The following is a 17,858-nucleotide window of genomic DNA, read 5'->3' on the forward strand; positions in this document are numbered from 1 at the left end:
AAGAGGTTCTGTAAGCAAAAATAAATACTACTCAGTACTAGCTAATAAAGCAGCCACTGAGTGTAAGATGCAAGATAGACATTCCTCCTCTCCTGGAAGTTCTGGGAGTCTCCCGCAGCTCCCTGACGCCCACGAACGATGTGCAGTGTCCTGGAATTTGCCTCTCCGCTATTCCATGGCAATAAAATTACCTGGCAAGAAGGCCCCAAATATCCTGGGATAATCATTGATTTGCACTTGACCTTTGAAAAGCAAGTAAAAAAGGTCATTAGTACAGCTAAACTAAATATTGGAAATTTTACATTTATCAGGAATCAATTATCAACAAATGTTGCCAAGTTGTACATACTTTCTATGATTTTTTCACATGTCCATACAAATACACCTGTCCATACAAATACACCTTGAAAGTCCTGGACAAAACCCAGCTACTGTAGATATCATCATTGTCTAAGTGTATCTTCTAAGTGTAACCTTCTGACTTTTGAAAATTTTGTCAAGTATGCAAATATCTGCTTAATGAGCAAAATTATTCATAATTTAGCTCCTCCTCCTTTAAAAGAATTTGTTTTACTGTAGTCGTATAACATCAGGCCTTCACCAAAGGTAACTGTTTAGGGCAACACAAGTGCTCTGAATCTGGTTGATCAGCTTTTTCTATCCAGGCTACAAATGCTTGGAACTCTACTGCTAGCAGTATTAGACAAATTTTCCCCCGCTTTTAAATTGCAACTAAAAGTATAAAAGTATAGCTGAAATCAAATCAATCTTGTGACCATTAGTCACTGTAAGACAGAGACGTCAGACTCCAGCCGCAGAGTCCTGCACATTTTCAGGTTTCCCCTTATTAAACACACCTTTGACACATTTTAACACTCCTTGTGCTAATTACCACACAGCTCTTGAGCTGAATCATTTGTGGTGGAACAGGGAAAGAACTAAGCTATATAGGACTCTGCCCCCCAGGACTGGAGTTTAACACCCCTCCTGTATGATAATAAGGATACTGCATTTTTTAATGCATTGTATTTTAGGATATTTATATATAGGATGCTATATATAGATGAATTTTTGTTTTTTAGCTAGCTCTGGGACAGTAACTACTACTGCTAACTGTCAATTGTGCCGTTAAATAAAATAAAATGTAATTTTCATAAATAAATATTACAGCCCCACCCACTCTGCAAATTTCACAACCACACTCTACCCGCAGTTGGCAAATTTTATCACCAGCACCCCCGTTGACAAATATTTCCAGCAGCACCCCCATCCCCCCAGCAAATTTTACTGAAGGCACATCAACACTAGGCTTTGGCAGTATCCAATTTTTATTGCCGTCATACTCATACCGTTCCGACATTTTTTATGGCATTTTTGAATGAACTGTAGTGGTATATGGTATTACCCTACAGTTGTCCCTTATCTGCCTCCTTGAGATTAATATGTCTAAAGTAGGATGTCTGACAAGATGACGATGCTAGCAAATAATTTTTGATTGGAGGATGAAGTCAACAATGTTTAACTACTTCCTGTAGTGCATCAGTTAAGGGCAAGATGCATATGCGAACACAGAGGACATACAAATAAAAATATTATGTTGTTCATAAACACACACATACTCAGAATAGCAGGACTAATAAAACTGTTTATGACCTTGGTACGCAGGTGCCATTGTAATGTTCCTACTGTGATTTTTTTTTTGTGATATTTGAATTTTCCACTGTGCTTATGTTATTTATTGAGAAAATACTGATGACTATGGATTTAATTAAATATTGTGATTCACATTTTACATAACTGCAAGATGTAAAGCACACTGTAGTTTCAAGTCTTATTTCTTTATAGACATGCACTGATACACATTAATGCACAGAAATATGTAATCCAAAGAAAAATAATATAAAAGATAATATATTATAAAAACAATATTAAAAGATAAAAGACATTGTTTCAGTTGATTCATAACGTATTGATTATGGTTATGCATTTATATGACACAAATAATTCTTAAAACTGCTATGCAACTCCTATATTGCTGCAGCTGAAACAAAAAAGTCTGATATACTGTGATTAACAGTCATGGTATATAAGTCTGATATACTGTGATTAACAGTCATGGTATATAAGTCTGATATACTGTGATTAACAGTCATGGTATATAAGTCTGATATACTGTGATTAACAGTCATGGTATATAAGTCTGATATACTGTGATTAACAGTCATGGTATATAAGTCTGATATACTGTGATTAACAGTCATGGTATTTTCTTTACTCTTTCAGGAGACACTCCTATAGGACAGGCCAGGACATCGAGAACTGTGGCACATGCAGGGACTGTGCCTGTATCATCTACAGGTGGGATCGGCCTTGCCTGTGTGTATGTACTGTATGTATGTATGTATGTACTGTATGTATGTATGTATGTATGTACTGTATGCATGTGTATGTATGTATCTGTCACTCATTTTGTTTCCAGAACATGCAAGGGCACACATCACTGGAAAGATCAGTGAAGTCTGCTTTACTGGGTGGGTTTAAAAACTCGTGAAATTATATACATACATTTAAGTGGAATGTGCAATAAATGAATAGGTGTAGTTTCAGAGTTGCATATCACAACTATGACTCAGAGCATTCAGACAAAAACACATTTATTGGCTTATTAGGTGGATGGAGTAGGTGACAGGGCTGTGCAGGGAATACCTTGCTTGACATTCTCATTCCTACTTTAATAAAATACCTTTACATCAGTTCCCAGGGAGAGATTGACTCATAAACTTGATGAATATATCCCTGCGCAATAAGGTGGCAAAACTGTTCTTACCTCTCGACTTCAATTTACATAAATTTTTCCAACATTTCTGAATCGCTCAAATGTTGAAGTATATGAAGATTAATATATTTTTGCTCACATATCTTTAGTCGAATTTCTGATAAATATATAACAGTCTAACATGACTATGTGAATTTAATGGGACATGGAATTAAATTACTGCTGATGGGGTGAAGTTCAGATTTCATATTTTATACAAATATTACTAGACAGCTAAGATACTGATTCTTTACAGGAAAGTAAATTCATTCAGTCTTGGAATTGTCATCCACAGGTACTTTTATTCACCCTCCTCCACTCTATTCCATTGGCCCTATGGATTCCACCAGGGGTTCATGTTGATCAGGCCATTTGTTGCCTCTTTGGGATAATTACCTTATAACTTCAGATGTAAAAGTCAGAGACACATGCCTGATACCTAAAATCAAAGCTGACCCCTTTAAAATTAATTTCAGGAAGTTGAATAACTGTGTAACATGTGTATAATTAATGGACAGGTAAAAATAAAAATAAAAAACAGTTCAAAAATGCAAAACCTGTCTTTGTGTTCTGGCATTCTGAAATCTCAGTGACCCTGAATATGACAAGCGATCACAGAAAATGGGTGGATGGATGTAAATAGCTTAAACATTTAAAAACTATATTTATTCTATAAAAGAGTCCAGCATCTTCAATCATTTTTAAGATTTTGTTATTTCTAGAGATTGCACAATATAATTTTTTCTGGGCTGGTTCTGATCTACCAATACTGATCCAATATTTTTATTAACTACTAATCATTGAATGAGATATTTGTATCAATAAATTTCAGTTAAGATGATAAACTCTCTGCATTTAGTGTGTAGTAGCAGCATTGTTCAAGTTTGCTAAAAATACAATGGTCATGTTGCTCAAAAAAATGTTATTCCAGTATGCTACAGGAAGAAATCCACAATCAGCATGATTTACGCATGATTTTCTGCTTCTATATTTTATTCAGTAACAACTTAAACAAAAATGAACAAAAATATTTTTAAGTGTAAATTAATAATAAATCAATCATAAAAATATCACTGTATACCTCAACTAACCATTTCTAGTCAAAAAGTACACATAAGTCTCCAGTACGAAATATATGATGGAGCACAGATGAAACTTTCAGGCAGCAAACTTTACAAAGAATAGAAAGAAAAGTCTGAAGACACTCTAGTTTGTATAAGTTTTACCGTGCTTAGACGCTGCCAGCCTTACCTGCATTGCATTCTGCAGTTTTCCTTTTTTTCTTCCATGTGTATCAGTGTAAAATACAGTAATATATTAGCACACAGCCGACCTGACGAGAGTGGTCTGGACCTGACGAGAGTGGTCTGGACGCAGACTGCCGACGCACCCAACAGGAAACACATCACCTCCATTCTAACCATTTCATGAAATTCATATTTTCTGAGTCGATGCTCTGCTAACACTTTACATGTCACATCTGTAGTGGCGAGTAGGAGCAAAAACCCCAGAGACAGCTGCTGTATGAGAAATACCCCCCAAAGGGGACATTACTAGTGACGCTACAGTGGGGAGTAGGTCCTTACATGGACCCATGGGGAACATCAATGCCAGGACTGAGGAACACAGGACAGAGAGGTATATATAAACACCCTTAACGAGGAGCGCGTGAGGGGCAGGTGTGAGCCATAACAAGAAACACTTACCAAGGGATTGAAAACAGCTGGGATAGACACCAACACAAGGGCACAGCAGTGACATCTGCTGGCCAAACAGAAACAGGGTGGGGTTGATGGCAACTGAGCGTGACATACCACAAATATGAAGTTAAAATAAAATAGGTAACAGTGTAAATATAATAACAATAGTAGATAATACGTGAGAACTAGTGATGATTGTATCATCCTGTGTTTTCCTGAGATGACGTATTTATAACTTACAATAAAATCATCATTATAGTTTCTACTTTGCTCTAACATAACATATGTTACTGTAATGAATCAGGTACAATGCATGCTTAAAAAATATTTAACCTTATAAATGACATCAATCAATATGGACCATGGTTATCAAACATTTAGCTTCCATTTGCAATTTGGCTGCATCTATAGTCAAACAAGTGACTTATTAAAGGTAATTCCATACTGATTATTCCTTTTAAAGTTTATTTGTTTCAAATCTGGAGTGGAGCTCCAGTGAATGTAACGTGTTTGCTGTTGGGTGCTCCAGCAGTCTGCAGCCAGACTTTCTTGGACATGACAGCTCTGAGGCATTCCTAAACAACGAGCCATCAATAGGATTCAAACCCACAGCAATGGGATTCAAACCCACAACCTTCCAGACACAGCTATGAGCATTTCCATGATTTTTCAGGGTAGACTTAATTCTAATGGAAAATTGGATTGGATTCTTACTTTCCTGCCCCCCCTACCAATCCAGAATTTTTTTCCAATATCAGCCCAAAACCGATAGTGGGTATTGGATCAATGCCATGTCTAGTTATTTCGTTTCCGCTTCACTTGGAATTGGCACATTCATAGATCAAGATCATATAGTTCCAGCAAACTATTCCACACAGTGGACACAATGTCCTATTCAAACTGAGCTCCTTCTTCCACCAGTATATTTTTATTCCTGATGTGTCTGTCGATAAGATTTTCTAGGTAAGGTACAGAACTGGTTTGGAATACATACTTATATGCAGTTTGAAACAGTATCATTGCTGTTGTCATCACTGTATTCTGCCACTGGCACAGCCCTACATCTCTGCTGCCCAGAACAGGGCTGCAAACTGCAACGCTGGCTGGCGTGAGATTTTCAAGTCTGTATACGCATTTACATTTATCTATCAATTTTATTACCTTGTAAATAGTTTATAGGATGTGCAAACTACCCCAACCCTTTTGATGTAGCTAATTTTAAGTTTACAGTAGAATAATTTAGATTTGTGTAAGATTTCCTGCGTGAACGTCAGAGTCTGAAAGCGCAAGTGTCACACCAGATGTGTGAGAGTTAGCAACCCTGCCAGAAGGTGACACTTTGCCTAAAGCCTGTTTGCCATTGGTGACGCTGACAGGAGCTGAAACATAGCTCTCAGTGTCAGTGATGCATACAGGCCTCCCTCCTTCAACCAGGCACCCTACATAAGGAGGAACTATTTAAACAAGCAATGCTACAAAGCATCACACACATTTGTGGAGGTCACTGCAGCTTATTCGTGCAAAGTTACATTCAGGGGAGACTCTTAAATGGGTCTAAGTTCTAGCACAAAAGCAATTATTTCAAGCAAGGTCAACAATTATAATTTTTTTAAAAACTATAGTGACACGTCATAAAGTACCCTAGAAATATATGTGGAAAAACAGTACAAATGCATTTGCTTAACTTTTGTTATAAAAGCTTTTGAATTACGCATATACTTTTCTCATCAGCGTGGTCATGCCCACCATGCATAATTTGAAAAATTAACTTATTAAATGTAATAATTAATTCACAAAGCAAGAAAAGAGGGTTACGCCCTCAAAGATTTTGGCAACAAGCAAAACATGGAACAAGGACTCGATTATTATACTTTATGAACCTAACTTAAATCCATAGAAATCCTATTATTCTGAATTGATCTGTCAAATAGTTGTTCAGTTATCGTCTTAACAAGGGAAGCATCTGTGGTGGAGGCTTTTTTTATTTCCAGGTGATCCAATCAATACTTCTGATTTACCTGTTAGTAAATGTGGGACGAGTACAGATTGGTTGGGCAGAGCTAAACACCAACATGATAATAATAACAATTTCATAGATTGGTACTTTTAGTGATCCCTGTAGGGCAATTGTCTTTTTTTACACCTCCCTTAACTTGCTCTTTGCAGAGTAAGCTGTCTGTGAAGGGCAGCCTCCTGTTGGGGCTCCCAGGGAGCTGGGGGTTAAGGGCTTTGCTCAAGGACCCACAGACATGCTGAGGCTGGGTTTGAGCTGGTGACCTTCTGGTTACAGGCACACAGGATTAGCCCACTGAGCCACACGCTGCCCCTATGTGTACAAATGTGTATTATTCACATATGATTATTCACATGTGTTTCAGATTGTAATATTTATTTTTAAACATATATTGTAAAAATAAAAAGTAAATAAATCAATGTAAAAAGATTCATTTTGTTACATGCTCAGCGTTCTGCATGACTTAATACAGCTTTCCTGAGCATGTAGTGAGAAATGCAATTAAAAGTGACAGAATGTGCACAAGGGTCATTTACATGTGAGACAACCTTATCTTCGTGTTTCACCAGCCAAAGAGCAGTCCAGTCTAATCATGCTTTAACCCCGCACTTAAGTCGATAAGAGAATGTGAAAAACCGCACAGCTAGACATTTTTTTGTTTACATGCATGAGACAACTGACCCCACTCAATTTAAAGTATAATTCTGGTATCTTTGGTTTTTTAATAATTGCTTTTCGAGTAGTAATGTCAGGCACTGACAGGTTTTTGGCTAAACATTAATTTGTGTTTAGTAGGTAAAACTTCAGTTTTCACTAGGAAGGAAGTTTTCATCTCTCCAATTTGAAAAACAGTTTGCAGTTATTTTTTGCATAAAATAAATTACTGGCCTCTTATCATTTACGTCAGATTGCATTTATTCTGTATACAAAAGAATGCTTTAATTTTATTTTTAAAACAAAGGTAACACTGGGAACACATGAGGATTAACTGGGAACACATGAGGCTTAACTGGGAACACGTGAGGCTTAACTGGGAACACGTGAGGCTTAACTGGGAACACATCTCTGCAAACATTCCTCCTCAATGCATAGATGTATGGCATATTCAAAAAACCAGGGAGCATTTTAAATGAGAAAAGAGATTTTGGGTAAGGAAGGCAATCGCCAGAGTAATTTTTATGTATGTTTGGCTGTTGCTCTTTCTATCTAGAACATGTCAAATCGTAATCACAAGCAGACTTAAAACCTCGATTGTAGGCAACAAGTGAGAGAGACCAGGCAGAATAATTTGAGCACAACACAGACCTGTTAACGGAGTCTGCCATCACAGATTGTGGTTCCATCATTTTGCTTACTTTCTCTTAGTTGTACACACTCTCTCTCTCTCTCTCTCTCTCTCTCTCTCATATCCTCCTTTGTTTGCTCCATATCTGCCTTGATGAATCAGCGAATTTTTCTAGTCACACAAACACAAATCTGCCTGCCTGCCCTCTCACTCGTTCCCCTTCTCCTTCTCATTACCATGTTAACAGCTAAGGTCATGGAAGCTCAACACTTATTTTATTAGCTGTAGAGAGAAGAGGTGCCTCTCCTGTGTCACTTGTACCTTTTTAAGATAAGATATAGTTTGCTAGCCATTTATACAGCACATAAAAATTCTTTAGCTTTCTCATACCTTATCTGGCTCTCCACAAGAAACACATTTTTTTGGGTCAGAACGCACCATCAGCCAGTATGCAGCACCCCTGATCCAGTTGGAATTAAGGGCCAAGTTCAAGGGCCCAAAGGTGATACACAGCCAGCTATGGGATTCAAACCCACAGCCTTCCGAACACAGGCCCTAACCCACTGAGCTACATGTCACTGGGTTATAAATTTAATTTTGACATATTCCTGTATGCTTTCTCTTTTTACAGCTGTATTATTCATTACATTAAAATACCTGAATCAGTGACACTTTAGTCAGCATAATCAAGCACCTGTAAAACAGAGGGAAAGAATGAAGGAAGCAAGGCATACATTTGGTCATGGATGGTGGGGTCATGTCCCTATCAAATAGTGTGGGAGTAATATGTGTGCATTGCGGGGGGGCAGGGAGTTCGACGCTGATCTGATCTGTGCCGATGCTGAAACCAAACTGACGCCTTTAGAAATAAAAAAAGAGTAAATAGCCACTGACTGCAAGTATTTGAATTTTTTTTTTGTTAGTGTCATTCATTATTTTTAACTACGACAAAGAAATGCATTAGTGTTGTTTATTTTGATTTGCAAATCATGTGGCATTTCAGCTGAGACAGAGTTTAATCTGAACCTTTTTTGGATAAGTAATATGTATTTAAAATTGGTGCTACTTGATTAGTCCTATATATCGATGCAGGTTTAAAGTATAGTTAAAATTACAATAGAAAGTGTGTATCAGCAATGCAATAAATATATAAGCACGCAGAGCTGACTGGGCACTCCTAATATGCAGTGGGAGCAATTACTGTTGCTACACTGTACCTGTGCTGTGTTTAGTGTGGGATGGTTTGTCTGAGCAGTGTGGAGTTTAGCTAAACATCAGCCAAACGTTTTTCTTATTATTACAATCTGCCCAGAACAAAGCAACACTCAAGTACATTTTAATTTATAAATTATTCATTGGATTTTCAGTTTTCATATCTACAATATATTATTAATTGGGTGGGCTCAATGGAAATAAAGTTAATGACTTTTTTTTTTTGTTCCTTTGAGAGAAAGATTAACAGTAAGGGATAAGCAAGTACAACTTATAACACACTCTGGCTTTGAAATTTTAACCCGGTGCCTTAATATTTTTACTGCAGTTTGTACAAGTTTAACCTATGCAGTTCCACATTTCGTTCATTCAGAATTTCATTAGGGTTGCCTACATAATACAATAACTTAGAAGCTGAAAAGTATTAAGGAGCTAACTAGTAATACATGTACCTGATTTAGGGACATGTTTACCTTTTGACCATCTCTCCTAAAACTGCAGCCAAGCAATGTGTAGAGCAGATTTAGCATGAACTGCAGAAAAAGTGACCTCTTGTGGTGTTCAGGTGGCTCTTAAAGGGACACAGTAATTGGTTTTAGTTTTAAACTGCAGGGTTAAAGGACACAGAAATGAAGTTTAAGAAACTACATGACTTGTGACTGATTTCTAAATCAGTTTAAACTCTAAAATAGAGGTAAGCTAGTTCCCCAGTACAGTGGTACCTCAGAACTCGAATTTAATCCGTTCAGAACTCCGGATCGAATCCTAAAAAGTTCAAGTTCTGATCGAATTTTCCCCATAAGAAATAATGGAAAACCAATTAATTGGTTCCCGGCCCCAAAAAATTACACCTAAATATGTTTTTTTTTTAGCATTTAAACACAAAATTAACCGAATAAAACAAGAAGAGCATATACATTACTGTACTAAACACATCTAAGCACATTTATCAAAACAGTAATTTGTAATTTGCCTGCTTTACCTGTAATTAAACCCTGTATTCCCCAATACTCTGACGTCTGCGCCTTTGTCTCCGTTCCGTCCCCGCTCGGCAGGACAATATTATTATAATTAAATGTATTAATGGTTTATTATTAATATTAAAATAAGTAATAAGATTACATTTTTAAATGTGTTTTATTATATAATAATAATAATTACTGTTACTGTCTATCATTGTCTAAGTGTTCTTACTGTCTAAATATATGTATTCAGCTAGTGTAAACATGCACGATGCTATCACAGCAAATGCGAGGCTGAGACTGAAGCGTTACCCTTTGTTTCAGCAGAGAGACGTGTTGCATGACTCATTTCCCCGCGCGTACAAGTTATCTTAGGTCGGTGTTCACAGTTTGACTTCTGAGATTCAGATTGAGCTCTAGGTATTTTTTTTTCGAACTGGTTGGTTCGACTTTTAAGAAATTCTAATGAGTTCGAGTACTGAGGTACCACTGTATTTGAAATCAGGATGGGACTAAATCCTGAGCTACATGGACATCGGCCTATTGAACTTAAATGACTTGAGTGACGTGGGGCACCTGACCACCCAGCTCCATTGCGACACTAATGCATTGTCCCAGCACTTTTGTGCAGCTGTGGAATGCCGATACTGTGGAGTGGCTGAGTGATTGCTGCTGTGGCAGCATTACAGGTGGGCAATACAGGGGAGGATGGTTTGCCCATTCTCAAGCAAGAACAGCTACAGCAGGAACAGGAGAGAGACCCTGTCCTGTCCAGGGAGCTGATAGCAGGATGGTGAACAGAATGGAAGATGGTGTTGGTGCTTGACCCTGAAAAAAATGGCATAAAACTCAGTAGAGGGTTTAGGTGGAAGATGTTGGACAAGGATGTCAACATGCTGCAGCTAGTGGTACCCTGGGCTCTCCAACCACAAGTCCTCTGGAAGGTCTATGCTGGGGTCACCAATATACTGCAAGGTCTCCAAGGATGTTTTTACTGGAAGCGGTGCAGGCAAGATTGACGTGTGGCAATGGGCAGCAGTGCCATATGCCATGGTACTAGCGCACTCTCCACTCTTCGCACAGGGCTACTATGGGGGTCTGTGGGGCAAAAAGGCAAAAATGTTGCCACAGGCAATTCGGAGTGACTACTTGGCGGCATGGAGGCCTGTTGTGCCAAACTGGGGGTAGCAGCAAAGAAGCCCAGCCTCTGTCCCTCTTAGCAGAACCGACTGGCCTGTGGTTCCCTCATGCCGGCAGCCACCCAATAGCCCTGCTGTTGCACCAGAGTGCTTGCAAAGTGCTTCCCACTATAACCAGCTCCAGGTACACAGCAGAGTCCCAGCTGCTCTTCCTCAAGTGCCATGAGAGTACGGCTCCCTTCCCACTGTACTTTATAAATTAACTACCTGTAGTATCGTGCATCTTACAGTACAAGGCATGCTGGGACACGTGGCCATGAAGCAGAGAAAAGCCAGCAACTCCCCTGGCATGCTACAATATATTAAGTTTAAAATGTTTTTTTTTTCTTGAGTTACTTACTTGAGGTATATATATATATATATATATAGGCTAAAAGTTGCTGACAGTCCAGATATGCTGCTGTAAAATTAACACTGCATATTGTCCTTACCTCAGAGCTTTTCACTTGTCTTTTCTTGTCGCAGGAATGAAATTAATCTTAGCTTATTGTTCCCACTGCATATTGGGACTGTTTAGTCAGCTTTGCATGTTTATTTATGTACTTCATTGCTTGTATACACTTGTCGTTGTAATTTTGATTAAACTTTATACCAGTGTCATTATACATGTGCTGTGTTTGGAGTGGGATGGATCAAAGTTGACCTGAGCAGTGAGCATTTACAGGACACTGTAAATGTCATTGATCTTTGAGTGTTAGGTTCAGTGCTGAGCTGGAGATGAATTTAACCTGTAGAGAGCACTAGATATTGGAGGGGAAGGCATTCCATCACAGGGCACTCACTCACATATGATTACATGCCAAGAGTGATTTAGATACAATTCTTTGAAATGACCTGTTTTTGGAGATCAGGAGGAAACCTGTGCAACCAAAGAAGCTAAAATGAAAAAGCAACTGCACTGCAAATGTTTCACCAACCCTACCTCCAGTGAATAAATCAGTGCGAGACTGAAAGATTATCCTTGATAGCCTGCTATGGACCAGAGTGCTGTTTTCCCACATGCTGCCTGGGTAATTGATTGTTACAGAGGTTTGATATGTACGTGGTATTGACTGCCTTTAATACACACATAATGAGGGCTACATGAGGGGCAGGTGCAGACCATAACGATAAATCAAACACTAAGGCTAGGAACAAGATAGATGTCTTTACTGATAAAATAGGTATAGATATTCTAATACAGTTCTCTATTGCACCACACTGCACACTGCAGCCCAAACCCAACACAGAAGGAAGGCATGCTCTTATTGCATGCTCTTACTGCATTAAGCCACGCAGCAGCCGGGGGAAACATGGGAACAGACAGGGACCTGTGAAGCATGCAAGACCAGGGGAAGATATAATGGGATGACCAGCGACACCTGCTGGCCAGACAGAGAAACTGGTGTGCTATCTTGTCCAGTTTTATCTCCGAAATTCAGTCCTGAGAGTCTGTGGGGCCGCAAGCTTCTTAACACTTTTCACACTCGGATAATAACCATGACCTGAAATCACATTTTGCATCTGCATGGATTAATTCACTGTCCTTCAACACTGTTAAGCTGCTTGTCACACTGTGGCAATTTGGTTTGATGAGTCACATCCCCGCAGTACGCAAAGCAGACCTTTTTGTTTTTTTTGCATTTGTCCTTTTTCGGCACAGTGGGGCTTGTTAGAGTGGTTCTGTCATCCCGTCACCCCCATTGTGATGAAGCAGCTGCACTGCTGGCTGGGCTGGTCACCATCCACTGCTGTCCTGGTTGTGTGTGGGTGTCTGTGTCAGGTCTTCCTTTTTGGGGTGGAGTGTGGCTCAGTGCCTTAGGGTCATTAGGTTGCCAGTTTAAATCCCATGGACTGCAAAGTGACTTCACCACTGGAACCTTGAGCAAGGCCCTTAACCCCATTTGCCGCAGGACCAGGCTGAACCTGCCTTCTTGGTCGTCATCACACTCCTTCAGATAAAACTGTCTGCTAAATAAAACATGTAAACCTCCTAAATGAAAGAGGTCAGTATTGTGTCTTATCTAGGAAGTGAGGGGAATATCACAAGGAGTATTATAAGTGATAGAGGCCAAAACGGCCAGAAATTCTACAGCAAGTGCAAATTATACAGACAGGAGTAGAATGCAATACTGTCAAAATGTATTGTTTGAATTTACGTCACACTAAATTGAGCTCGCACTGCTTCAGTATCACACAGAGGAAGATTGTCTTCCCTCTTGACAATGATTCCCCCCCAAGGAGCTAGTATTTCCTTACTATCGCTTCAGGTTTACTCTCTAGGGGGCTCATACCCAGGGACCCAGGTAAAATGCATTGTGACAGTGGCTTCTTGTTCAAGGCGTGTGCCTCCGTGTGGGTCGGCAATCGGTTTCCTGATCCCATTGCCAGCAAAATAATCTTAATACTGCTGGACATGTGAGTAAGGCCCTTAATCCCCAAAACTGTCCCAGGGGTACCAGAGAAAACAGCTGATCCTGCAGTATGCTTTGCCTGAATATGTGTGTCTGTGTGTCTCATAGGAGAGCAATTGGGACAAGCAAAAAAGAATTTCCATATACCTGTATTCATCCTTGTACAAATAAAATATCTATGGAAGTAAATTAATGACAAAAGTCGTTGATGAAAAAAAACACGTTGAATTACACTTATCGAATAAAAAAGCATTGCATTAATGACGCTTTGAATTTTTGGGGACTGTAATTTAATATGTGCATACATTTAAACATTGAACATTTCAACTGAAAACATTTCAATCGTAATTTCATTGCTTAAATATTCAGTACAAAAATATTCGGCTTCCAAAATTCAGTTCCAAAAGATACGTATAATTCAACCACATGAATTCAGTTCATTTAATTTCGCCTCAAAATAAATTTCAAAAGAACAAATTCAGTTTAAAATATTCCATGTGTTTTATTCGCATCTTTATTATTCAAGCAGTAACATTCAGTCCTCTTATTTCTGCTTTACAATATTCAGTCCCGTTATTTTCGCTGTTTCAAATACGCTGCCACAATTTCAGTGGTTTAAAATATGATCCGAAATTCAACCCTCTACATCCGGGACTAGCAGGATGAGCGATAGACTGCCGATAGAGTTCTCTTCAGGAACCGCGATCAAAATGGAGCAAGCGATCAGTACAAGTACTGATTGACTTGGCAGCGGATTTTTGTTGATTGTGTTATTTATGTTTCTTGTCGTTTACTGGTTTATAAATGTTTAGCACAATATTATACACTGATGACGATATGAATGTTCATAAACACAACGCGATATTTCACGGCCCAGCCCTGTCCGATGCCGTTTCATTGAATTTCGGATCGTATTTTAAACCACTGAAATTGTGTCACTGTCTTTTCCTTAATTAATTAGGCATATCATACTTTCAAAGTGCTATTAAGGTCCCTTCTGGTGTCATTGCCGACGATCCTCTAATAATAATCTCCTTGCCATCCACCCACCAGACTTTCCACTCTGGGCGGTTGGTCCTTCAGTGCTATGGCTGCCACACTATGGAACTCCCTTCCACAATCACTTTCTCTTCTGTTTCTTCCTCCTATACTGATTACTGATTTATTTTTGTGTAAATCAACCTTGGGATTGTGAATGGCGCTATATAATTGGAACTTAATATAATAATAATAACAATAATAATAATTATTATTATTATTTACAGGCATTTTTTTCTTGTGGCCAATAACCAACATTTTAACATTTCCAGTTGATCCATGCAGTAATTCTAGAACTTGTATAGGATGGGGGTGTTGGAGGAGTAAGGATTAGATGGGGCTGGCTGAGGATCACATTGTTGTTTCTCTGACAGCATCTTTTCTACTGTAATATAAATATCTAAAACTTGACAGAGTATGAGTATGCTTCCTGCATGGGCATGTGTTCTAGTGAATTAAAAGTCTCTGCTATTTCTCTCTGAAAGTCCAGATATTTTTCTTCTGTAGGGAACCAGGGGTATGTTTGCATCAGCACTGTGATGAAATATACACCTCCAATGCACCAATATCCTTAAGATATGAAACTCATTGAAAAGCTCTGATAGTTTTACTGCTAAAAACATCTATCATGAAGAACATGTTATTTATGTGAACTTTATTTTAGTCCTGGAAATAAAAGATTTAAGTTTCATGCCATCCAAACATGCATCAGGATATAGGAGTAATACCATTTCCTACTGGCACTACTGACTCCTTTTCTCTCTCTCCTTTCTTCCCCTTCCCTGTTATTCCCTCCTTTTCTCACTCTCACCTCTTCCCTATCTCTCTATTCTCTCCTGCTTTTCCCTCCTGTTCTCTCTCTCTTCTCTCCCCTCTTCCTTATCTCTCTCGTCTCTCGTGTTTTCCCCTCCCTTTCTCTCTCTCCTCTCTCCCCTATTTCTCTTCTCTCCTGTTATTCCCTCCCTTTCTCTCTCTCTCCTCTCTCCCCTCTTCCCTGTCTCTCCCTCTTCTCCCCTATTTTTCCCTCCTTTTCTCTCTCTCCTCGCTCCCCTCAGCGTCGAGCATGACTTCAGGCTCCAGGAAGGCCAGTTCACTCGTGCCTGGAGGATAACGGACCCTCCCATCTCCTCTCCGACAGCTCCATCCCTGGGGTCTGCCTCTCATGCTGAGGACACCTCCTCATTCATCCAAACCCCAAATGCCACCCGACCCTCCCATGCTGCCAAAAAGGGGAGGAGAAGATGCTTTTGGTTCCTGTGAGCTCTGCTGGATGTTTATGAAGATACGAGAACAGGCTGGCAAAAAAGAAACAATGGGCAGGATGGTAAATGTGACCCTTACATCAGATGGCCAAAGTAAAGAGAGTAATAAAGGAATGTTCATCATCACCATGGATACATGATGGTCTGAACACCAGCTTTTATAATTTTTGAAAGATTTATCAGAAATTGATTTACTAATATCCTTACTTAACTTTTCAACTAATTAAGGAATTCCCGACTTTAATGCAAACATGCCAAGAGATACCGATAAACTAATATTGTGATCATTAATAAATATTGAACAATAACTGTACATAATAGAGAATTCCACAGATCATGAATGCTATATTTCCGAAAACATGTACTAATCTATAAAGTATTTTACTACTCATTTTGAGTGTTTTTGGTCTTTGGTCTTTGTCAAGGTCAGACTGCAGTAGCAGGGTTTCATACATTAAGCTAAAGAAAATATATACAGAACATATATAGAATGCAGAGATCAATAAAGCATTAAAGCAGAGTCAAGGTCCTGTTCCAAACCTGAGGCTTATACTAGTCTGCTTCTTCTGCTGGGGGTGTGTGAAGAGGCCAGTCAAAAATGTCATAAAATACCAGTAAACAAAAGAGAAGGAGCATGAGGGAGAGAAAAGGGGGAACCTTTCTAAATACAACATCACAAATGAAAGTGAATTATTGTAAAATGCTGGGGAATTTATTAATTGTAAAACCGTAAGGGTATATAAACATTTGGGCATGAATTCACAGCATTAAAACAGTGTGCTAGTTATCGATATACAGTCGCAAGAAAAAGTATGTGAACCCTTTAGAATTACCTCATTTTCTGCAATAATTGGTCATAAAATGTGATCAGATCTCCATCTTAGTTACAATCATGAACAAACAGACTGTGTTGTAACTGATAACATACAAATAATTTAATTGTTCTTCCATATTCAAGATTCAAGATTCAAAGATTCAAAGAACTTTATTAATCCCAAAGGGAAATTGCTTTGTCTTGGTTATACAGTACAGTTGCTCTGATTAATTTACTGGGAAGAAAGGAAAAAAATAAAAAATAAAATCTTGAATATTGAATCTTGAATCTTGAATATCATTCAAACATTCACATACTTCTTGGAAGAAGTATGTTAATCCCTAGACTAATGAATTCAACAAAAGCTAAATGGAGTCAGGAGTTAACAAACCTGGAGACTGGATGTGTGGGTTACAGCAACTCTGAATTATTGAAAAGACTCAAACTTTTTAGGTTCGTTATTCATGAGAAGCATGTGCTGATGTTAACCATGCCTCATAAAAAAAATTTTCAGAAGACACCTACTGTATGATCAAGGATCAAGAACTGTATGTAGCTAGAAAGGACTACAAAGTTATCTGGAAGAGTTTAGATCAGTCCACAGTTAGACAAATTGTCTATAAACGGAGAGAGGTTAGTACTGTGTCTACTCTCCCTAGAACCGGGCATCCAGCCAAGATGACTCCAAAGACAAAACGTAGAATGCTGAATGAGGTACAAAAAAATAATCCTACAGTTACAGCTAATGGCTTGAATGAATCATTGCCACTGATTAAAATCTCTCTTCATGAATCTGCCATATGCAAAACACTGAACAGGCAGGGTGACCATGGCAGGACACCAGAGCGGAAGCTGCAGGTCTCCAAAGAAGAACATTGCTGTACATGGAGTATGCCAAAGACCACCTTCACACTCCACACTGCCACTGGGAAAATGTTTTGAAACTAAGGTTGAATCGTTTGAGAAGAAGTGGAGGAAGCTTCATGATTTTGGGCCACTCTGCTGCCTCAGGACCTGAACAGCTTGCCATCATCAAAGGGAAAATGAATTCCCAAGATTATCTAGGTGTCTTAGAGGATAATTTCGGGGTGGCTGTCTGCCAGCTGAAGCTCAGTAGAAGCTGTGTGATGCGGCAGGATAATGACCCCAAACATCAATGTAAAT

At 38.9% G+C, this 17,858-nt stretch overlaps 1 protein-coding gene across 3 annotated transcripts in view; it reads left to right on the forward strand.

Moving 5' to 3' along the window:
- Positions 1 to 16,271, forward strand: part of LOC111843810 (uncharacterized) — a 56,834-nt gene extending 40,563 nt beyond the window's left edge. For 2 of the 3 annotated variants that reach the window (XR_002838250.2, XR_002838251.2), the window contains 2 exons: positions 2,284 to 2,358; positions 15,674 to 15,689. Coding sequence is in view for 1 of the 3 variants with exons in the window: in XM_023811710.2 (XP_023667478.1) it covers positions 2,284 to 2,358; positions 15,674 to 15,878 (280 nt within the window). In the remaining 2 variants the exon portion in view is untranslated. Of the gene's footprint in view, positions 1 to 2,283; positions 2,359 to 15,673 lie in introns of all 3 variants that reach the window. The other variant, XM_023811710.2, reaches the window with a different exon arrangement.
- The last annotated feature ends 1,587 nt before the right edge of the window (positions 16,272 to 17,858 follow it).

Source organism: Paramormyrops kingsleyae, chromosome 7, assembly GCF_048594095.1.
Source record: "Paramormyrops kingsleyae isolate MSU_618 chromosome 7, PKINGS_0.4, whole genome shotgun sequence".
NCBI classification, from domain to species: domain Eukaryota; kingdom Metazoa; phylum Chordata; class Actinopteri; order Osteoglossiformes; family Mormyridae; genus Paramormyrops; species Paramormyrops kingsleyae.